Genomic DNA, 21,333 nt, shown 5'->3' with positions numbered 1-21,333 from the left:
CGCCCTGGTATGGATGTACACAACGAGTAATTTCGAATAGGACAAGGCTGTGGGCTGTCGGCTGGCGTGGAAAAGGAGGTGCGTATGTGTTGGCAGTCATCACTGGTTATTAATCAACTTTTTTTTTTTTTTTTGCTGCATCATGCACCGATCTGACGAACCAAACCTCCGGCGTGGCCTGATACGGCTACTCATGTGCGTCAAAATGAAACCGGCCTTGCAACGGCGCATCTTACTGTCGCACAGCGACCACCACCAACACGTCGAGATTTGTTGGGATCGCTCATGCTTGGGTATGGTATCATCCGATGAGGCTCGCGCATCATCTCACATTTAATAAAGCAATGAGGACCTGACACGGGCGCTGCTGGCGCTCCATTTGCAGCCCCCCTCGCGGACTGTGCCGCCAGTCCCGGCAATCCAATCAAAGCCATAGCGCAACGTAGAAAGTAACATCACTGTAGCTATATCACCCGTAGAATGGCCGGTGGAGGAGGACTCTTCACCTCCACCCACCAACGCGGCGCTCGTTCCACCTCTCCTTGCGCTCCTGCCGCAGGTAGTACAGCTTCCTGGCCTCGCGGTACCGGCGCACCCAGTCCAGCACCTCGCGCTCCGTCGCCAGGCCGCCCGCCGCGTCGTCGTCATACGACAGCGACGGTGGCGGGGCCCCGCGCCCGCCGTCCAGGAAGCTCTCCTCGAGCGCGTCGCAGATCTGCTCCTGCTCCGACAGCGCCTGGGTCAGACGGCCGTACAGGGCCGCGGGCGCGAACGACGACAGCGCCGCGTCCATCTCGGCCTGCTTCTGCCGCCACTGTCGCTCCAGAGCGTGGGTGGATAGCAGTTGCGCCTGCGCCTGCGTGCGCTGCTGCGACACGCGCGTCTCGAGGTCGACGAGGTGCGCCGCGAGCGTCAGGTTTTCCGTCAGGGCCGACTGCAGACCGGCGTGCGAGGCCAGGAGGGGAGGGGTGCCCCGTTTCGGGCGCGTGCGTGAGGGCGTTTAGGATGTTTGGGTCGGAGAGGATATCGGCCAGGTCTTGTTTGCTGTAGTTGCGAGGTAAGATGAACTGTTAGCATCATGTGTAAAGTACAAGAATAGAGAGTTGTCTTCGCAACGGCGTCAAAATAGGACAGGACTCACGATTTGTCTTGCAGCACCCTTGGTAACCACTGCTCTCCCGGGTCTTGGATTTCCTCCGGAGGTTGAGCCTGACGCGCAGCAGGTATCAGGCCTGCCGAGTCTGTGACGGCAGTTCTCCCTCTCCCGTCCAACATGTCTGGTATCGGCGGTGGACGCGGGGACTGGGATGTGGCGGGGGTACCCAGGCGGCTGGCGTCATGGCTGCTAGGTTTCGGCGGCGGTATCGGGGGAGGTGGCGTAGGGCTGTACATAATGGCAATGAGTCGCGGTGAGCCTTTCAGGACGTCGAGGTGGCGTGTTGGTTTTTGTTGTACTTCAATGCTCGAGGAAGGCGGACGAACGATTGTGACGTCTCGGGTTACGCAACTAAAAAGGTGAGCTATGGCCCAAGCACTGCTGTCTTATCTTATCAACGGCAATGTACTCATGGTCAAAGTGACTGCGCCATCTCTACATACACATGCGCCTTCACTCTGCCGTAATGATCTATGCTAGAGCCGAGGCCTTAAGAAGCCGCAAGTGATGTTTCCGACCGACAACGCAGCAATTAAGCATCAGAAGCACGCGCAATATAATCGATCGTTGATGTGGGAACGGGCAGCTACGGGGTCCACCAACCCCGGATCCCCAGGCCCCCCAGCTTTTAGCCCATTGACTTTGACTAAAATTAGGCCAGCTCTCCCCTGCAGGTAAAGTAGATACGGAGGGCCCGGCAAATGATGCTTCATTCCAGCGAAGCCGACATGAGTTGTGGGAGGGTGCGTAATAAGACTGCAGCCTCGGGAAGCAAGGAGTCAATAATAGCCAAATACAATTTCTCTTCTCGTTATTGAAATGCAGGCGCTTGGCAAAATGGTATCTTGCCGTGCTACCCAACAGCCATCGCTTCTACAAATGCCCGGAGGTCCTGTTCGTTGGAGCATTTGATTGCTTACTGGTGGTATCCTGATCGGCTGCATACACCCAAGGTCGCAGACAACACCCAACAAGCGGACCCGGCAGATAATACAACATGCCCAGCCCAACGTTTGCCCCAGGAAGAGACCTCCCCGATCTCAAAGGCAAGGTGATCTGTGTCACCGGCGCCAACATAGGTCTTGGGAAAGCCTGTGTCAAGCACTACGCGCGGCATGGACCCGCCAAGATCTGGCTCGCCGCCCGCAACGCCGAGAAAGCAAAGGCCGCCATCGCCGAGATCCAGGAGGAGCTGGGGCACGGCGGCGGCGGCGGCGGCGAGACGCCGATCGAGTTCCTGGAGCTCAACCTCGCCTCGCTGGCCACGGTGCAGAAGGCGGCGCAGCGGCTGCGCGCAGAGTCGCCGCGCCTAGACATCCTGATGCTGAACGCGGGGGTCATGTGCAACCCGCCCGGCCTCACCGCCGACGGCTACGAGTTGCAGTTCGGCACGAACCACGTGGGCCACGCGCTACTCACCAAGCTGCTGCTCCCCCTGCTCCTGAAGACGGCCGAGCTCGACGACAAGCCCGACGTCCGCGTCGTCGTCATGAGCTCGGAAGGGCACAAGCTCGCCCTGCCGAAAGTCGGCCTCGACCTGGACCTGCTCAAGAGCGAGACGATGAACGTCTCTAGCGTGAGGCGCTACGGCGTCAGCAAGCTCGCCAACGTGCTCTTTGCGCGCGAGCTGGCGAAGCGATTTCCGCAGATCACGGCCGCGGCCGTGCACCCGGGGATGGTGACGACGAACCTGGCGCACTCGATGGCGGATTCCTACCTGAGCCTGGCCGTGCAAATCAAGATCATGACAGTCCTTTCGTATACGCCGTTTTTCCAAACGCCAGACCACGGGGCGAAGAACCAACTTTGGGCGTCCGTCTCCAGGGACGTCGTGAGCGGCGAGTATTATACTGGTGTTGGCAAGGGCGGCACACAGAGCGCCGTCGCCAAAGATGACGACTTTGCGAGGCGCCTGTGGGAGTGGACGGAGGCGGAGCTTGCGCGGTTCGAAGTATAGTTGCCATGAAGTCATGGGGATTGGTTTTGTAAAGGCCGACTGCAGTCGGCAACGTTCCCTTCACTTTCATAGTATTGTCCTAGCCATTGCATTGCTCCTTACAGGTGTCGTGTTATTGTGGGTTTTATCGATTGGTGCTATACCCAACAAGAAGAATACGACGATAGTATATACTAAGCTGCGTAAGGGGTGCAGACCTGCATAGCTTACACTTGTACACAAAACTTGGGATGAGGAAGCAGAAAATGACAGTGATGTGGTTTCAGATACGAACGACATTCACAACAACAAGCAAAACACGTCTTGGTGGCTCAGTTGGTTAGAGCGTTGGTCTCATATGTCAATATGACTGAATTAGAAATTCAGATATCCAAAGGTCGAGAGTTCGAGTCTCCCCCAGGACATAAACTTTTGTCATTTTTGCCAGTCATTGGTGTGGCTTATCCAACGACCTCAGTTGGAGACTTCCAATTTTTGTGGTCGTCTTGGTCGTCGACGTTCTCTGTACCTTTCAGTAGGTATAAAGGGGCCCGTGCGGGGACAATTTCCTGCCGATGGCGGAAGACCTCAAATAAAGTACCTAACCTAGGAACAGTTCGAGACTAGCCACGTGCGCCATACCATCGCCGGCCACATCACATCCAAGATACATCCGAGTCCACGTTCCATACCATTCATTTACCGCATCTTCTTCAGATCGTCTTGTTCCCTTTTGTTATACTAACCCATCGTTCCTTCGCCCCAATTCAGCCATGGCAAACACTACTATACATGCGGCGCAATCGCTTCCGAGGTTCTTATTGCCTCGTCTTAGCTGGCAGGGACCTGCCACGACCTTCAGGGGCTTTAAATCGAGCATTATACTGTCGCAACAGACCCAAACCGCCTCTTTCCAGCCCGACCATGCGTCAGGCTCCACGGCAAGCTGGCGGGCTCTTCACACGGGAACGAGGTCGCAACCTCAGCGCCCCTCGTCTATTCTACGGAACCCGGCGCTCCGACGGTCGTTCCACTCGACGACACCAAGGATGCGCGATCATCACTTCGATACCTTGAAGTTTGTACAACGGTTGCAGAGCGAGGGCTTCACTGAGGACCAGTCGGCGGCGATGATGAAGGTCTTGAACGACGTCATTGAGGAGAGGTTCGTTTTCGTTTGGCCGATATCGCTATTTCTGAGAGCAGCTGTCAGTTAACACCTCACCAGCATACAAAACCTGACCCGAACCATGGTCCTTCGCGAAGACGCGGCCAAGGCGACCTACACCCAAAAAGTCGACTTTGCCAAGCTGCGCTCCGAGCTGCTCTCGGCGGACAGCACCGAGTCGAGCACGACGCGCGTGGAGCACGAGCGACTCACCAACGACATCACCAAGCTCAACAGCCGATTGCGCGACGAGATCGGCCGCACGCAAGCGTCTGTGCGACTAGACCTCAACCTGGAAAAGGGGCGCATACGGGAGGAGGCCGCGAACCAGGAGCTGAAGATCAAGGAGACGGAAACCAAGATCGAGCAGGAGGTCGCGACCCTGCGGGAGAAGCTGGAACAGGTCAAGTTCCAGACGTTGCAGTGGCTCATGGGTGTATGCACCGGTTTCGCTGCTCTGCTTCTCGGTGCCTGGAGACTCCTCATGTAAAATGGGTATTAAAGAGGACTACTACCTTGATAGTAGCCATGCGTGTTTTTTTTTTTTTTTTTTTTTTTTTTTTTGAAGAGCTGTATCCAATCCCTAGACCCCAATCGGGAGGTAAATCAGAGAGCCCGATCAAGCATACAAATGTATCAAACGTTTCTATTCTATCTTCACTACATACCATCAAATTCATTTCATGTTAAAAAAGATGTTCTACTGGGCAAAGTAGGGCAAGTAGGCTCACGGTAGGCTATGCAAACGAGCGAGGCATGGGCAGCGTGCAGCCAGCTCCAGTGTATATATAAGTCGACTCCATGCAGTTAGGTTGCATCTGTCTATTGATTTGGCCCGGAGGCAAGTGATAGGAGGGTCTCTAAATCGAGCAACGCGGCTAAAACACGCGGTTCATTAACCAGATACCCTTATAGGTAATACGTACAAATTTGTTTGGCCGACGCCTTTACATAGGCTGAAGTATTATTGTTAAAGTCACAATCATTTATACAGTGTTGTCAGTAGTCGCGAACATATCGTAATGATACAGCCTGTCTCTTATTAAGTATATCTATGCATATCCGAGCGTTGGATCCCAAAGTATCCGGCATATGTACGTCTCATTCGAGAGCTTCACCTCCGTATGTTGGCGAAGCACGTATTATCCCCCCCACCCCATCTCACATACAACCCCTGTGTTGTGTATTGTTATTATGATACTAGTGACCACGCCAGTAGTTGCTAAGATCGCCCAGCTTGTCCTTCATTCCTGGGAACCTCGACTTGAGTTGGTCAATCCATTCCTGTATCATTTCTGATCACGCTCGTTAGACCTGGGCGCACACTAGGGATGGAAGAGCGAGGTACCTCGGGGCGTCTTGGCCTTGGGCGGCGGGGGCGGGCCGGGAGCCGGGGTGTTGGGCTTAGGAGGCGCAGGTCCGCCGGAAGGCCCAGCAGGGGGAGGAGGAGGAGGAGGAGGGGGGCTCCTGCTGATGTCGTGGGAGTGGTAGCAGTAGCCGCGCGCGTGGCGCTGCTGCTGAGGGTGCTGCTAACCTGGACAGCAACGGAGATGGTGGAGGACACAACCGGCACCTTGACAGGGGCTGACGAGGCCGGGGCCGGGGCGGAGGCGTCGGTGCGGTACCAGTTCTCGACGGGGTCGTTGAGGCACTCGCCGACGGTGACGAACTTATAGCCCTGCTGCGAGACGGTCTGCAGCATGAACTCGGTCAGGTTGTAGACGGTCTGGAAGTGGATGTCGTGGCCGATGGACAGGGCGTCGAAGGCGGCGCTCTGCTGGCCGGCGAAGAACTGGCTGACGATGTCCTTGGAGGTCTGGATCTGGTCGGCCGCGGTGTGCAGGTAGTCCTGGGTGTCGAGGTCGAAGTAGACGACGTGGTAGCCGAGCTGCTCCATGTCGCGCTCGCAGCCGCTCTCGGCCGTGCACGACGAGTAGGGGGGCCGCATGTAGGTGGGCACGAAGCCGAGGATGTTGCGGACCGCCATCTCGAGCTTGACCATCTCGTCCCGGCGCTGCGCCGAGGTGATGACGGACAGGTCCGCGTGCGACCACGTGTGCGAGGCGATCTGGTGGCCGTCGGCGTGCTGGCGCTTGATGACGGCGGGGAAGGGCGTCGCCGGGTCGTCGATCTGGCCCTTGTTGTTGTTGACGCCCGTCATGAAGAAGGTCGCCTTGGCGTTGTACTTGGCGAGCAGGTCGAGCAGGTCGTTGGTGTAGCCGCTGGGGCCGTCATCGTAGGTCAGAGCCACGGTGCCTGCATAAAAAAAAACCGTCTGTTAGTATACCGGCGATCCGAGTACAAGTGGCTGAAGCAGGTACGAAAAGTTCCAACATACCTGTCTTCTCACAGCTATAGATACCAGCACCTCCGTAGGCAACGTTGCCAAGCTTGGATCTCGGCAGGGTGGTCGTGTTGGTGCCGGAAGGTACTTTATTGGCATCACAAGCCGGTCCGAACTCGAATAGGCAGTCGGGAGCCTTGCAGTGCTCAGGGGTGGTACCGCAGTAGCTGGCAACGGTTGTCAGCAGGTTATATTTCGAAAGTGACTGGTGCGCCCAGCACACTCACCCCTCGGCCGAACAGCACTCGGTAGAGCTACAGACAGCGTTTCCGTTATTGGGACCACAGCGTCCCGAGTCTGAGCCCGAGTTGCCGCCATCACCAGTGCCGGCTGCGCAGGTGCCGAATTGGGGTTGGCAGCCCACATCGGCACCGCAGTAGTCGTTGGTGCTACCACACCATCCACTAAAGCAAATAGGTCAGCGGATACCCCTTTATATGTATATATGTATGAATTCTGGTATAGCCGTGACTGACTGTGATGAACAGCACAGGTTGTCGGGGCACGTATACCCCTTGGACCCGGCTTCGGTGTTTCCGCATGTCATATCAGGAGAAACATCCCGCTTGAGCTGGAGACGGGAAGAGGCAGAAGCAGCAACGACACTGCTTGCGAGGGCGTACGACAGGATCGAAGAAGCCCGCATCTTGAATAGAGATCCTTCTTTAACGAAAGTGATGGATGACCTAATCTGGGCGTCGGTAAACGAGTGTAGTGCCGCGAGCAAGGGGCGGATGCGGATGCGGATGCGAAGAGAAGGATCTGAGAACGCTGACGGGCGACATGCCGCCCATTATGTATGCAGCAGCTCGACGGCAGCTCGACGGCAACTCGACGGCCCAACTGGGCCTGAAGGAGAGCGACATAATAGTAAGCTGCAATAATATCAAGCCAAGATCTCCCCATCTGCCCCCTTGGACCGGGTTGTCTGACGAGTATCACAAGGATCTAGCCCAGGATACTACCACATTTCTCAGCCGCAGATCTCGACGACGACAACAACAACAACACTAACGAGAAGAACCCCCGTCCGCCACCGCGAAAACGCAGACCAGGGTGGGAGTTCAGGACGGTGTGTAGGACCCATGATACTGCCATGACGGCGAATGTATGCGACTATGTCATATAGGCGGCCTTGGCATCCGATGATTTTGCGTGCCATGCAGCTGGGAAAAGCAAGTCTGACCACCAACGAACTCGCATGTTCCGAAACGATGGACCGCTCCCAACAACACGAAGGGCCCATTACCCATGCAGGCCTCGAGATGATTACCCAAAGGAGAAAGATGGTGGGTGGACTCGATGCTTGGAAAGAAGCAAAACCCAGCGCGGCAGCTAACTGCTAGTTGGATGGGGTTCAGGCAGCCGAGCATCGTGGGATTGCTATTGGTGTGCCGCAGAGCCCAAGAGTCCAAGAGTTCAAGACTACAGGATTTTACCGTGTATGCGCGCAAGGAGTGCCAGCACACGAGGTCTGCTTCCTTCTTCTCCTCACTGCTGCTATTGTTGCAATCCAGCTAGCAGCGAGCGCAAACAAAACGTATGATGCCCTCCCCGTCCTAATTCCGAAAGAACAACTCATCGGTGCCGGGGGGGCTCGCTGTCAGTTTGTGAGCAGCTGCCTTTATTTTTACATCGCCAAGCCTGCGGCCTATCCTCGTATCAACCGAAAGCCCATGCTGGCTTGCAGTTACGATCGACACACGTACATGGGAATAAGCTAGGAGATTGGAGGGGTGTAATCTGAGCTCAGAATTGCAGACTGCGTAAAGACGTTCGTTACTCAATAATCAATATCCAGCACGGAGAATGGTTTAGCCCGGGAATGGGGGGGGGGATAGTCCATCGGGTACCTGCATAGCCTGATATCAAGAACGAGAATCTCCTACAGCGAAACGACGGTCGCTGCTGAGCTACACTAGCGACGGTCCCGACCGCTGGTCCACTGAACTTATCTACATATTGATATTGAGCAAGCAGAATGGGATAATGGGACGAGCCCGATGCGAACCGGAGGCGCTTCTCGACATCTTCACAGATTCAAATGATGGTAGCGCGGCCGGAGAATTCACGAGACCCGCACCCCTCCATACTTATCAACTAACATCTGGCCGGGGGGCGATCCCCTAGAGGAACGGACCCTCGGCAGCTGTTGGGTAGGCCTAGACTCTCCGGGCGGGCGAGTGTTTGGAAGAAATCCCACCTGAGACGGCGACCACAGAAACGGTGCAGCGATCGCGGAGCAAAAAGAGACTGATCGTCTGGGGAAAAGGGCACAGTAATCCACTCAATCGCTTGACCCCTGCCAGGCCGGCTTCATCTGCCATGTTTGGTTGAGCAGCTCGTCTACCTAAGTATCTGTACCTAGTAAGCAGGATTAGAGGTCGAAGATCCGGGGGGGCATCGCGATTCTTCAGACTTCAGACCATTCTGCTGTGATGAGATGATGCGATGGCTAATAATAAGAATCGGCGAACGGTGGATATTCCAATCTGAAACAACGCCCCCCCCCAAAAAAGAAGCTCCCTTTTGCTTTGCAGCTGGACCGCGCCAAGCAGCCGGCAAATGGCCGCCTAACCGCGCCATCTTGAAGATTAATGAAATCAGCTCGAAAGCACGAATCAGCCCCGGCTCGGCTCAGCATCTGATATAGAAACAACCTCCTTTGCCTCTTCAGCCCCCAGCCGGTCCTACCTATACTTGCATTTGACTTATATTTAAGCATGTATCAAGACGGTGAAAGTGCAACCTGGGCCGCCTTGCCACCTTTTTATTATCACCTTGTTCAATGTGACCCTTCCGTTCTTGCTGCGCGGGCAATTCGGATCTCCCTCGAGTCTGACGGCTTGTTCCTTTGGGTCCTTTTGGGCCAATTTGGGGGCATGAAAATTGCTCCGCCCTGCTGGTGGCACCTCCAAGCAGAAAAAGACCCTGAAAAGCCTGGAAAGGTCTCAGAAACCGGCTACACTCTGTAACCTGCTCACTGCAACAGAGGAGACAAAGTCGCTTTGACCGGAACTCGGGTGCTGTAAGTTAGAAAGTGCGCGGCATGTCTGCCGAAGGAGGTCGGCAAGGCGGATCTCTACCTACCTAATTTTACGGGTACCTACCTACATGTACTTATTTGATTGACAGCTCATCACTCATCACATTGACGGGGAAAGCGCGCGCCCATTTGCCCATCTGCCCAGGCTGGAGGCTGCCCAGATCGTTGCTCTGATGTGATGGGATGCGCAGTCGTTCTTATCCATCCATTATTGACTGCATGGCATTGTACTACATACATATACATAGATGCTTGCATGCGAGTCTGATTGCGCATCGGTTCGTTGCACTATTTTGCCTGGTGGTGTTTAGGTCTACTGTACACGTAACCGCCATAGTGGCTGAGCCTTTGACGGCGCTTGTAGCGTATCCTTGGACGTGTGCCAAGGGCTCATTAGGGGGCTGATCCACGCCCGCAACTGGCTGGCACGAGACCCTTAACTGTATCAGTCTCAGCGTCTCAGCGAGGGGCCCTGGGGCCCTCCTGTTGCCCAATTGCCGCCCTCCCTTTTCTGCCTACTCCGTACCTTCTTCACCTTTTCCTGCACACTTGTCATGAGCAAACCTTAAAAGTCTTCTCGAGAGCAGAGCTTCCTTGCCCGTCATTTCTTTTAGCTGGTGATCCTTCTGCCCTTCTGCTCTTCTTGCTCTTCTTGCTCTTCTTGCTCTTCTGCGCCTGCACCGCCCAGAGAAATTGCGCAAGCCGGCTTATACCGCCAAGCCGAGCCAAGCCAGGTGCCAGGGCTCCCACGCTCCCACGCTCCCACCACCAACCAAAGGGCGGGCTACTCGGGCTCCGCTTAGGCGTCTGTTTTTGCCCCGGTCGAGGGATTCGGGAGGGCCAACGACCACCATTGAACGAACCTTGGACCTACCTAAACTACATACATGTACCCCAGCATAACAGTGCTCTAACTGCTTTGCGATTTCTCTTTCCTGTCTATGTTCGATTCTTTTACGGAACGCTAAGGCCTGGAGCGACCAACTCGGGAACTACTAGTCGCTTTCTCTGCTACATATAATTGCACCCGTCGGCTCCCCCTGCCCTCGTTCGTGCTCGTGTGTCAAAACGTCAGGTCGCGCCTTTGTCGAACGGGCACTTTGACTTTCTCGACTTATAGTTTGATTGCCGTTTCCTGGGGCTGTCTTTCTTTGGGTGCTGTCAGGTGGCCAAAGTTCTAGACCGTCCATTCCTGCCAACCGTAGAGAATGCAAGAGGACTACTCTTACCCTCAAACACCACCCAAAACAAGGCCACAGTCTTTTCTGACCTTTCCAACCTATCAAGCCTACCGCAAGATGTCTGACTTGAGCGGTCCTACTGCCCGGATGAACACGACTGGCCGCAAGAAGCACCACGTCACCTGGGTCCTGATCGCCTCTTATGCGACGGACTGGATCGTCTTAATCGCCGCCGATGCTGTTGGCTTCGTCTTGGGCAACATCACGCCGAATAGGAGGCCCTTCAGCTTGGATGACCCCAATATATCGTCAGTCTTATCTATCTAGCCTTGTTCCCCCTTCCCGTCTTCTGCCGTTACCTTACTACTTCGCTTGACCCACCGCCGGCCCGGACAGAGTGCTGACTGCAGATGTAGATTTCCCTTTACCGTGAAAGAGACGGTTGACTCGAAGCTTCTCTTGATCTGCAATGCCGTTATTCCCATTGTTATCATTCTTTTCGTAGCCCTGGTTTTTGTTCCGGGCAATACCGTCCCCAAGGGGACACCCAAATCTCTCATCTGGAAGCGCAAGCTGTGGGAGCTCCATACGGGATGGCTCGGCCTGGCGCTGTCGCTCACCGGCGCCTGGTTCATCACCAGTGGCATGAAGAACCTCTTTGGGAAACCCCGACCAGATCTACTGAGCCGGTGCAAGCCAGACCTTGAGAACCTTGCAAAGTATTTGATAGGGGGTGTAGCCGGCCGGAACAGCTCTGGACAGCTCGTGTCCGCCGACATCTGCAAGAATCCCGATGTGAAACTTCTCGAAGATGGGTTCCGAAGCTATCCCTCGGGACATTCAAGCTCGGCCGCAGCTGGTCTGATTTACACTTCCTTCTTCCTGGCCAGCAAGTTCTCGGTTACGATTCCCTTCCTGGCGTCAGGGGGTTATCCCGACGAGGCTACCGCCACCGCCGTGTCGTCGTTCCCGTCCCGCCTCGCCACCAACCGTGGCAATGCCGACGAGGCCATGCGCCTCACCGGTTCGAATGGCAACGAGGAGCTTGGTAACCCGAACGATCCAGTCACGGCCAGGCAGCTTGCTACTCATACCAAAGCTGTCTCTGCGGTTCGCCGCCAGGCCGCGGCACCGCCTATCTATCTGCTGGCCATCACCCTTATTCCGTTTTTCCTGGCCATCTTCATTGCCAGCTCCCGCTGGTTTGATTTCCGCCACCACGGCTTTGATATCCTCTTTGGCTTCATCATCGGCACTATTACGGCCTGGTTCGCGTTCCGATACTACCATCTCCCCATCGCTCGTGGAGCCGGCTGGGCTTGGGCGCCTCGTAGTCACGACAAGGCGTTCTGGGCCGGTATCGGCTCGTACAGCTATGCCACCGAAAAGAAGGACTTGAACAAGGCCGGGGATGAGGACGAAGGCTTCGGCCATGCGCCCACCGATATCGAAATGGGCGTGCGCAACAGGAAGCCCGAGTACGACGTGCAGAACGATCGTGTCGGAAGCAGCTCGGCTCTCGGCGGGCATAGAGACGGAGATCATCCGTCGTTACAAGGCCAGGCCTTTTAAGACCCTTTTCTGGGACCGGCGTTGGATGCATGAGCAGATTTTGTTGAGTCTGGGAAAACACGAAGTGTATGCAATGGCGTTACAGAGGGTTTTTCTTTTGCTATAGGCATGGGTGGCGTCTTTGCTCTTGGATCTTGACCAGTGAGGGATTCGCAGAAAGTGTGTATGCTAAGGGAGGGGATTGGATGCCCGTAGCCGTTGGGTCATCTCTTCAGGTGCGCTGCCTCGCCAGTGCAGAGTGATTGTTCCTCTTCTTGCATAGCTGCCTGTCGACGGAAGCAGCTTTGGCCACAAGCGGCATGATGCCGGACGACAGAGTACGATTGTAGAAGTTACTAGGTACGAATAGAAGGCAATGCCACTACTCTAACAGGACAAAAACATAGCAAATCCTGCAACTTTTGGATTTTGAACAAAGTGACCTCCACAGTATCAAGTAAAGTTTATTAACGCAAGGTGTCTACTTACTTACCATGACGTTTTGAGCAGGGGAAGAGAGGGAGGCAGACAGTTACTACCACGATCTCACATGCCGTTTGCAAGGCCTCCTGTTACAGCTGCCGGCCACCTTCAATCTCTGGGTCTCTCCGGTTTGAACATGCTTACATAAACAGACAAGTACGCGGTCACCGGAACCCACCCCATTGGATAGTCATATTTCGGATCCAGACTTGGTTGATATCGGTCGGTACGAAACATGCAAGTATCCTATCCATTATAGGGGCATGGATACGTGCATATATGTCTAATTCTATAGGAGTGACAGCCGCCTCTCCCGCAATCTACGACCGTCGGATTTGGGTTTCAAAAAGGAGCACAACCCATAGAATTATTTCACGTCTTTCTTTATTTCAAGGGGTAACAAGACTTAGCATAGAGCGATCGATATGAGTCCGTCCGTCCGGTCGCCTGTCCACGCCCACGCTTAACGTGGCACTGCGCTTTGCTCTTGCCGCCAAAGCTGGCCAGATCGAGCATCTTCAAGAGTTCACACACACGCGCGCGTGCCCCCTCCTGTTTTTCGCTACGGACGAACCCATTCTAGAAAGTTTCATAATACCATTAGCTCCTATGAGATGCTCACCGGAGCACAGCGTGAGACTTGGGGAATCACTCAAAATAAACGCCATCGCAGAAACAAGCCAACCTTTCTCTGGAAACGCCGGGATGTGCAAAAGCCGTAGGCGGAGCAGCCTGTCGCTCGCCGCCTCCGACCTCCCCCTCTTGAAACGCAACGGCCAGTCGGAGAAAAGAGAGGCGTCGGGTCTCACGGAAGTCCAGTTTCGTCGACCTCTCCCCTCAGGGCTGATCCAGCGTCGTCGCGGTTTCTCTTCCTCCTACGCCGAGCGTGATCCTAACCGACGACGTTGGTGTCACCCTCGACATCGATGTCGTCCTCGTCCTCGTCCTCGTCGTCGAGGTCTTCGTCGCCCTGGTCGCCCTTGAACCCGCTCTCAACCTCGAGCTTCCGTAACCGCCGCAGCATATCGGTCCGTTGGATGTTCTGCCAGCGGATCAGGGCGGCCGACGAGTGGACGCGGAAGCCGTAGACGCGGGGTATGTAGCGCTCGGAGCTCTTGGGCGGGACCAGGGCCGGGTAGACCTGGAACATGATGTTGTGGAAGGAGGTGCCAAAGTAGGCGCCGTCAATGGCGGCGTGGCGCGAGGACTTGGGGTTGTAGACATCCTCGCAGCGCACGCAGTAGAGCTTGACGGGTTTCTGGTTGGGCACATCGGTCTGGCCCATGGGTAATAAGGGGTGAGAGTGGCAGAAGACGCGAGGACACTTGCCAAAGTCGGCCTTCTTGTACTTATCGAGCTAGATGGAGGCGTGCATATATTAGCACCAATGCGGAGCTTGGAATCAGGACGACGGGAATGGGGGATGGGGAGTCGTTGGTGGCATACCATCTTGGCTAGACCTCTAGTCGTAACAACATAACGTGCGTGGATGAGGCCGTACAGGTGGCGAGCCGACTTCTCAATGGTCTCTCGCATGTCATCGTCGCAGTCGAGGTCGAAGACGTCGGTGATTAAGTCTAGAGCATATTGATAGTACTGGACCTCGGTGTTGAGGCCCGTCAGGTTGAAGCGGTCCGTCAGATAGTCCTCGTCGATCTCGCAGAAGTACTCGTTGCCGCGCGAGGAGATGAACTGCAGAGGGCCATTAGCATTGGGGTTTCGCGTAGTCGGGTGGAGGGGCAGGGCAGGGCAGGGCAGGGCCAACGTACCCAGTCGCGCCAGTAGCTGGTGTAGTCACTGTCAGACTCGGATGCAAACTCGTCCATCATGGGCAGCGTTGGGCAGCGCCGGCGACTTATATATGGGTTGCTGGAAAGAACTGTTTTCTATTTTATGCCTGGGCGACAGGCGGAGGAAGGGAGCTGGAGCTGGAGCGGGAAGCGGGAAGAGGGAAGAGAGGATAGAGTTTTTGGTATCAGATATCCCAATGCGCAACCATCACGTAACAGGCAAAGACAACCGAATAAGAACGTGGTCAGGCTTTTGCTGGGTTTTTTTCCTGCAAAGTGGCACCGTCTTGAGGAGTTTGTATGCCAGGCAACCCAACCCAACCCAGGAGGACAAGAGACGGAGAAGAAGGCAAGGCAAGGCAAGGCAAGGCAAGGGCGAGCGCAAAGGCGAGGCAAGGCGAGGCGGCAGAGTTGGGATAACTCAGATGGAAAAATGGCGGGGTGGTTGACTGGTTGATTAATCGGATTGATTGAGTGGTCGAGATGGGCAAATCGCCGGGCTGGACTGGACTCAGTGGACTGGACTCTGCACGGGCGGGCGTCTCCTCTGGAAACTGGATCCCTACAGCAGTCCTAAAGTTGACACGGTACGGGGGGCGATTTGGGCTGCTTACTGGAAGCGTGCAGTGTGGGCGCGCGCTTTCAGTGGGGTTTTGCAGAGGGACTACCTAGAACTGGCGGGAAAAAGGGAGCCGCTTTTTAATTAGTACATCGGTTTATAGATCTAGCACTGGCAACCCCAACCTACACAATGTTAATTACAAGGTAATTAGTCGTTGGTTGAATGACATATTTAACTAGACGAACATTTCTATTGATTCATTACGAATTACTCGCTGTTCCTATGCTGCTCCCACTCGCATCGCTCGTCGACTGCATGTCGGAGCCCGAATCCCGTCGAGAGTCCACGCTGCTGCCGTTGAGGGTGAGCCTGTGCGTGGGCACTTCTAGTCTCGTCATGATGTCCATGTCCTCGCTGTTTGCCCGGACTCTCATGTTCACCAGGTTCATCGCCTCCCGCAGCGTCTCTCCGCTCTCGTCCAGCGCGGCCAGGAACCGGGCCAGCTCCTTGCAGAGCTCCCAGTCCTCTTCCCGGATCGCCCGAGAGAACAGCCGCACCGACTGCTCCGACGCCGCTGCCAGCTCGTCGAACGTGTGCAGAATCAGGAGGTAGCCGCCTGCCGTCTTGAGCGACCCTTGCTGTAGTGATTCCTCGAACAGTTCTTGTGGCGGCGGAAGGTAAGCGAACAGCGTCCGCCACGACCGCACCTCCGTCTTGCGTGTGCACTGAACCACAATGTCGTGATATTGTCGGAAATGCGAGAGCAACGACAGAACACGCGGTAGCACTGCCGCGTCGGGTGCTGGTGCCGAATCGACCTCCTCGTCAAGCACGTGATGCAGCAATATCTCGAGCGCGTGGGCAAAGTATTCCAAGTCCTGGTAGGCTCGCGCCAGCTTGAGAGCTGCCGTCAAGTTCTTGCCGGCGAGTTGGAAGCGCAGTATTTCGGGGAGGAAGAGGTGAGTCTACATATGTCAGCAACGCAGCACAACACAACACTGCGAGATTGGGTAAAGGCCACACGCGACTTACCCGGATGGAGAAGCGGAAGTATGAGAAGTTCACGTCTCTTCTCTGCACCAGATCAGGCTCGACCCCGAGCACGATGCCCTTCGAGAGCAACGTAGATAGAGGATAGAAATCCATTGGCATCGACACGGTGGGTGGGAGGTCTTGTGTAGCGTCGGTGGCTGCCCGCAACACTTCTTGCACTTCTGGCCAGACCTTCAGTTCGTTCCCCTCAAACACCCATAACGAGTTGCGAAGCCCGCCGTCTTCCGTCTCCGCCGGAAAATGTGTGCTGGCATGGTTCAGCAGATGGACGGCCATCTGATCTTTCATGCTGATGTAGTATTCGACGCTTTGCGATATCACACGCATGTCGTATTTGAGATGGCCGTCGTTGTTGAGTGACGGCTGAAGCAGGACAAGCTTGCCATCGACTAGAAATAGCACCGACGCTACGGACACGTCTTGCGAAGGGTCTCCGTCTAAGAGCTGGGTCTCGGGTAGGATCCAACTGAGGCCCCGGACCCTGGCCGGAGATCGGACAATTCCGTGGAAGGCAATCTGCCCGACTTGTATAGGACGGACCGCACCGCCGACTGGGGCAAACACGAAATGATAGAGTTGGTTGTCATAAGTGTAGACCAGAAGAGAGTCTTCGCCTGAAGGTGTGATCAGGACGATGGGAGCCGGCATCTTTTGCGTGAACATGACGGTGGAGCTCTCCAGTGCCGCCTCTCTCGAGTAAAGACGCAGCTCGTACGACCGGTTGTTGGCCTCGACGGCGGCAACGAGGATGTGCTGATACCAGCACATCCCGCCCCTTACCTGGAACTCATTCTCCGCTGCCTCGTTGGAGAAGGTCTTCCACCTGCCGCTGTTGATACTGTAATGTGCTAGGCCACGCCGACCCGCCACGGCTACATATCGACCATCAGACGAGACCACTGTGCACTTGATTGGCCACTGATTCAATAGGTAGTTCTCGGGCACTCGCGCCGTGTGCCATAGAAACGGCTCAGCAGATATACTAGTCAGATCCGGGAGGTCGTAGCCCCTGTAAACCATAACACTAGAAGATGTCTGCAGAACAGTCCGGAATAGATTGGGAGGGCTATAACAACCGGTCACTGCGCTTCTGGCCATCTCCAGCAGCCATATAGAGTCGCTTCGTCGACTAACCAGAAGCATTTCACAAGCACCTCCAATCCACGAGGCGTCGGTGACCCCATTCAGCCACTCCTCGTTGTTAGCGGATGTCACAGACGGAATGGCACCAAAACTCTGGCTGGTGGGTTTTCCAAACACACTCCAGCATGCCCAGCCGTTTTCGTAGCCTGCAAATAGGCAGTATCCGTCTGGGGTATAGCTTAGGACTGTTAAGCTACCTGATGTTCTGGTCGACACGGGGTTATTGTGGACGTGAGAGGCTGGTATGTTACCGGCGTAGTCTCTTACTGAATAGACGCGAATGCTCCCGTCAACACACCCGACGGCAATGAGCGAGAATCTGGCGTTGATAATGGCCTTGACCGCGCCATCGGCCTCCCCCCTGTGGTGTATGGAAGCAATAGCCCTTGAATAGTTTCTTTGGATCCACCTCGCCATTGTCTTTTGACTGAGACGCCTGCGCCGCGTTGTTGCGCTGTACAGCATAAGCTCTGCCGTCGCTGGTTACCCACGTGGAGAGATTCATTGGTCGGTCATGCGTTATCTCTTTGACGGAGGTCTTCTTCTCGACCCAAGTCATACGACTAAGAATCTCGGTGCTAGTTTGGTTTCCCGTCTTGTCTGGGGTCCAGCGTATACACTGGACGGCCGCAGGTTTTCTCGTCGCGACTACCAGCTCATCCTCGAGAGCTATTGCGCACTCAATGCCGGCATCCACTTTGATGACTCTCCTGAAGCGTACACTCATGTCGCGGACACCTGCTCCCTCGCCGGGCCCCAATAAGATCTGATCAGGGGCGGAATTGCCCGGACCTCCAAAGTGGCTCTGGCGCCGCCTGACAATATTGGTGTGGTCGGCGAAGTGCGGTTTCAGGATGCGGGACTCGGTATCAGTTGCCAGCGAGTACGTGATGAGGAAGTCGGAACTGGTGCGCACAACGAATATGGCCGAGTCGGGGCGCAACAAGATGGCCACATTGGTGCCATAGGACCTCAACGAGGCCGCAGAGCGTACAACCACAGCGAGAATAACAGTCGGCTGGAGCAGGGCGAGTCAGCCTGACGAAGCGTATTGTCTTTCAAGAGCCAATGCCTACCTTGGTCTGCCACATTGTTATAGTCGTTTCGGTTATGACGGCGAACAGATGACCGGTCTTTGACACCCTCAACGCAAGCACCGGCTCGCCCGACGGGATGGACAGAGACGCATCCTGGGAATAAGGGGCCGAAGATTCATGGAAGACGTCGTGCTCGACCGAGTTGACGGCGGGTGTCCTTGGGGTAAAGGGTGTCGGGGGAGGCTGGTTTATAGAAGCAGGTGCGTCGGACGTCGCATCGCTCTGGCTCCCGTCGTCGGTGGGTTTGGAAAGAGCCGAGTCTACACTCAGTAGGGAGCGACTATCCGAGTTGACGACCGGGTCGAGGCCATCGTGCGAGAGGAGGACGTTCGAATGCGCCGGAGCTGGGTTGGTGCTTGTTGCATAGATCCGAGGCGTTCCTACGGGCCAGTACATGGCTTCTGAAAGCCAATTGGGGCCGCATCAGCGTTGCCGCATGCCAACCAGATTATCGCGGAGGTATGAAGCAGGAGGCTAGCGGTCTGCAGCTCACTAGTACATTTCAATTGTGTTGAGGCGATATCAGCATGGCACAGAGGAATTTGTATAGACTGGCAATGGCAGATCGGAACGAGGCCCCAGAGTCGAGGTATGTAATGTTGTAGGTAGACCGCTATGGACGTGGGCTGTACCTAGCTGCAGTGCAGTCCGCTGCAGCCCACTGTACATAAGGTACGCCTGCCACTGGAGCTTAGGTACCTCTTCTTAGGTGGACGGGAGCTTTCAATTACCCAATCAGTACTCCAAGTACACCTGGTAAAGTGATATCCAGCAAATGCCTGGTAATTGAATACACCACACCCCACATATCGCCTTCGCGCCCGAGCTTCAGCTTGTGATTATGCCAGGTTATGTATTTACCTAACAGTTTGCATCAGATGCGATTGATGCTTTCAGAAATCAGAAGCATCGAGCAGGAAAGACTGGCAATTCCTTGCACGAGAAGAAGAAATTGATGCCATTCGCCAGCGCTACAAACTCCCAAACGTCCTTGTAGAAGTCAGGCATGCTCCGGTAGTGGTGGGGAACCTGGATACCTCAAGTCGCGTGGACGCGGCAGAACTACTGCACTGGAAGCCATCTCATCCATCTCTCACGCGCCGGACATTCACCAAATATGGCGCGCATACAGCCCAAGGTATCTGTTCCGCCCGAGAAGTTCAAGTCGGTCTTTCCGAATCTGAAACCCACAACCTACAACGATACCAATGCGGCCAGAGGCCTTCACAAGTACGTTCTTGCTACTCGCAATTTTACACACCCCCTGTGGGCAGATGCCGGGCCCGTCTTAAATACTGACATGGAACCTACAGCTTGCGTTCCATAGCATGGAATCCTCTGGGTACTTGGGTTGCGACAGGATGTGCCGACAAGACCCTCCGCGTTTGTACGTTTCTTATGTCGTCAATGTACGGCTGTTTGTTGATGATTCGTCATCACGCTCGCCGTTTGTCCTACTGGGACACATCAAAACCTACAGGCAGCTAATTTGGCAACTGAACCTTAGGGAATGTTGACAAGCCCAATGTGCGGCAGTCGACTGAGCTGAAGGGTCATACTGCCTCTATCGAAAAGGTAGCCTTCAACCCTGTCAAGGAGCTTGAACTCTGCAGCGTCAGCAGTGACGGTACGGTCAAGTTTTGGGATGTCAAGACTAAGGCCCTCGTAAATGAAGTAAAGGGGCTCGGCGAGGCCTTCACCCTGGCTTGGGCACCTGATGGCGAACACCTTATTGTGGGCAACAAGGTAAATGCGAGCCCGCCTTCACCAACGTCGGGCCATGTCGAGCTAACAACAAACATCGCCAGGCGGACAACCTGTTCGTGCTCTCCCCAACGAAAAGCACGCCAGTTTCTTCCCACCAGCAGAGCATACCGACCAACCAGGTAGTGTTCTGTTGGAGCGGAAAGAGGATATATGCTACCACTGGCGAAGGCCGCATTAGGATCCTCGATTTCCCAAGTTTTGAACCAGCATTCCGCTACGACTACAAGCCCGAGGCCGAGGCAGAATTTATGCTGAGTGGGCATACATCCTCATGCATCTCTGCAGAGTTACACCCTTTCAACCGGTGTTTGGCGACAGGAGGGACAGATTCGCTCATCTCCCTGTGGGATACGGACGAGTGGAATTGCGAAAGGACTATCACTAAGATGGTTGGTCCTGTTCGAACAATCAGTAAGTCTCTCTCGTCGAGTCGTACCTCTCATAGTCGGTTCTGTTACTCACCATGTAAACAGGCTTCTCCTTTGATGGCAACTACATCGTCGGTGGAAGTGACGAAGGCAATGGGCTAGAGTTCACATATGCGGAGACAGGCGAGCACTTGTTCACATTCAAGACTGCCTCGCCGTGTCCAGTCGTTGCCTGGGCCCCAAATAGGTATGCTCTCGCCTACAGCGACCTCGGTATCCTTCGCATCATCAGTGCAGGGGCGAAATAAGAGATGTATTCATCCCGGCACCGAACCACACGGTGTCTCTGGTATATATAGATGGACTGCCAGATACGCATACGCGGTCTCAAGGTGCGGTACCACCACCACCCTTTCGGATAGGAGTACTGCTTCGATCATGTTTCGAACAGAGCGATACTGCCACTCACAGTACGCACAAGGCTGCGCTTTGGTGATGATAAGATAACACCAATCCCGGAAAAACTCTGGATGAAAGCGAGTAATATGAGTGATGAGGGCATGGCCTCTTTAGATTCTTCGTCGTTATAAGGGCATTTATTATAGTAGACCCTATAGGATAGGGGAGCAAACAAACCCATAGCTAGAACGCATAAGGGGCTTGATGCCTGTCAGCGCGGGGTAACTTC

At 55.1% G+C, this 21,333-nt stretch overlaps 9 protein-coding genes across 9 annotated transcripts; 5 read left to right on the top strand and 4 right to left on the bottom strand.

The window, feature by feature from the left end:
• Positions 1 to 502: 502 nt before the first annotated feature.
• PG985_006236 (uncharacterized protein) lies at positions 503 to 1,392 on the bottom strand (the record flags this gene model as incomplete). Its single annotated transcript, XM_066826005.1, has 2 exons — positions 503 to 934; positions 1,159 to 1,392. The coding sequence occupies 2 exons, from the start codon at positions 1,390 to 1,392 to the stop codon at positions 503 to 505; spliced, it is 666 nt and encodes a 221-aa protein (XP_066685612.1).
• A 761-nt stretch (positions 1,393 to 2,153) lies between these two features.
• PG985_006235 (Bli-4-like alcohol dehydrogenase) lies at positions 2,154 to 3,113 on the top strand (the record flags this gene model as incomplete). The annotated part of the gene is made up of 1 exon (XM_066826004.1): positions 2,154 to 3,113. The coding sequence occupies one exon, from the start codon at positions 2,154 to 2,156 to the stop codon at positions 3,111 to 3,113; it is 960 nt and encodes a 319-aa protein (XP_066685611.1).
• Positions 3,114 to 3,865: 752 nt separating this feature from the next.
• Positions 3,866 to 4,750, top strand: PG985_006234 (Protein FMP32- mitochondrial; the record flags this gene model as incomplete). Its single annotated transcript, XM_066826003.1, has 2 exons — positions 3,866 to 4,257; positions 4,321 to 4,750. The coding sequence occupies 2 exons, from the start codon at positions 3,866 to 3,868 to the stop codon at positions 4,748 to 4,750; spliced, it is 822 nt and encodes a 273-aa protein (XP_066685610.1).
• A 710-nt stretch (positions 4,751 to 5,460) lies between these two features.
• PG985_006233 (carbohydrate esterase family 4 protein) lies at positions 5,461 to 7,250 on the bottom strand (the record flags this gene model as incomplete). The annotated part of the gene is made up of 5 exons (XM_066826002.1): positions 5,461 to 5,544; positions 5,609 to 6,516; positions 6,599 to 6,771; positions 6,832 to 7,008; positions 7,081 to 7,250. The coding sequence occupies 5 exons, from the start codon at positions 7,248 to 7,250 to the stop codon at positions 5,461 to 5,463; spliced, it is 1,512 nt and encodes a 503-aa protein (XP_066685609.1).
• Positions 7,251 to 7,399: 149 nt separating this feature from the next.
• PG985_006232 (uncharacterized protein) lies at positions 7,400 to 8,328 on the top strand (the record flags this gene model as incomplete). The annotated part of the gene is made up of 4 exons (XM_066826001.1): positions 7,400 to 7,474; positions 7,582 to 7,676; positions 7,734 to 7,893; positions 7,966 to 8,328. 4 exons carry the CDS (start codon positions 7,400 to 7,402, stop codon positions 8,326 to 8,328), a joined length of 693 nt encoding a protein of 230 aa, XP_066685608.1.
• Positions 8,329 to 10,948: 2,620 nt separating this feature from the next.
• Positions 10,949 to 12,403, top strand: PG985_006231 (pap2 domain containing protein; the record flags this gene model as incomplete). Its single annotated transcript, XM_066826000.1, has 2 exons — positions 10,949 to 11,139; positions 11,248 to 12,403. 2 exons carry the CDS (start codon positions 10,949 to 10,951, stop codon positions 12,401 to 12,403), a joined length of 1,347 nt encoding a protein of 448 aa, XP_066685607.1.
• Positions 12,404 to 13,757: 1,354 nt separating this feature from the next.
• PG985_006230 (casein kinase II subunit beta-2) lies at positions 13,758 to 14,694 on the bottom strand (the record flags this gene model as incomplete). Its single annotated transcript, XM_066825999.1, has 3 exons — positions 13,758 to 14,222; positions 14,312 to 14,557; positions 14,635 to 14,694. 3 exons carry the CDS (start codon positions 14,692 to 14,694, stop codon positions 13,758 to 13,760), a joined length of 771 nt encoding a protein of 256 aa, XP_066685606.1.
• Positions 14,695 to 15,477: 783 nt separating this feature from the next.
• On the bottom strand, positions 15,478 to 18,906 carry PG985_006229 (uncharacterized protein; the record flags this gene model as incomplete). Its single annotated transcript, XM_066825998.1, has 4 exons — positions 15,478 to 16,182; positions 16,250 to 17,774; positions 17,842 to 18,431; positions 18,490 to 18,906. The coding sequence occupies 4 exons, from the start codon at positions 18,904 to 18,906 to the stop codon at positions 15,478 to 15,480; spliced, it is 3,237 nt and encodes a 1,078-aa protein (XP_066685605.1).
• A 721-nt stretch (positions 18,907 to 19,627) lies between these two features.
• PG985_006228 (uncharacterized protein) lies at positions 19,628 to 20,953 on the top strand (the record flags this gene model as incomplete). Its single annotated transcript, XM_066825997.1, has 5 exons — positions 19,628 to 19,740; positions 19,824 to 19,897; positions 20,018 to 20,256; positions 20,319 to 20,688; positions 20,751 to 20,953. The coding sequence occupies 5 exons, from the start codon at positions 19,628 to 19,630 to the stop codon at positions 20,951 to 20,953; spliced, it is 999 nt and encodes a 332-aa protein (XP_066685604.1).
• Positions 20,954 to 21,333: the final 380 nt, after the last annotated feature.

This window comes from Apiospora marii (genome assembly GCF_038362585.1).
Source record: "Apiospora marii strain CBS 49790 chromosome Unknown utg000004l_segment0_segment0, whole genome shotgun sequence".
NCBI lineage: Eukaryota > Fungi > Ascomycota > Sordariomycetes > Amphisphaeriales > Apiosporaceae > Apiospora > Apiospora marii.
The sequence above is the reverse complement of the archived record's forward strand: the minus strand, read 5'-3'. Positions and strand labels throughout refer to the sequence as shown.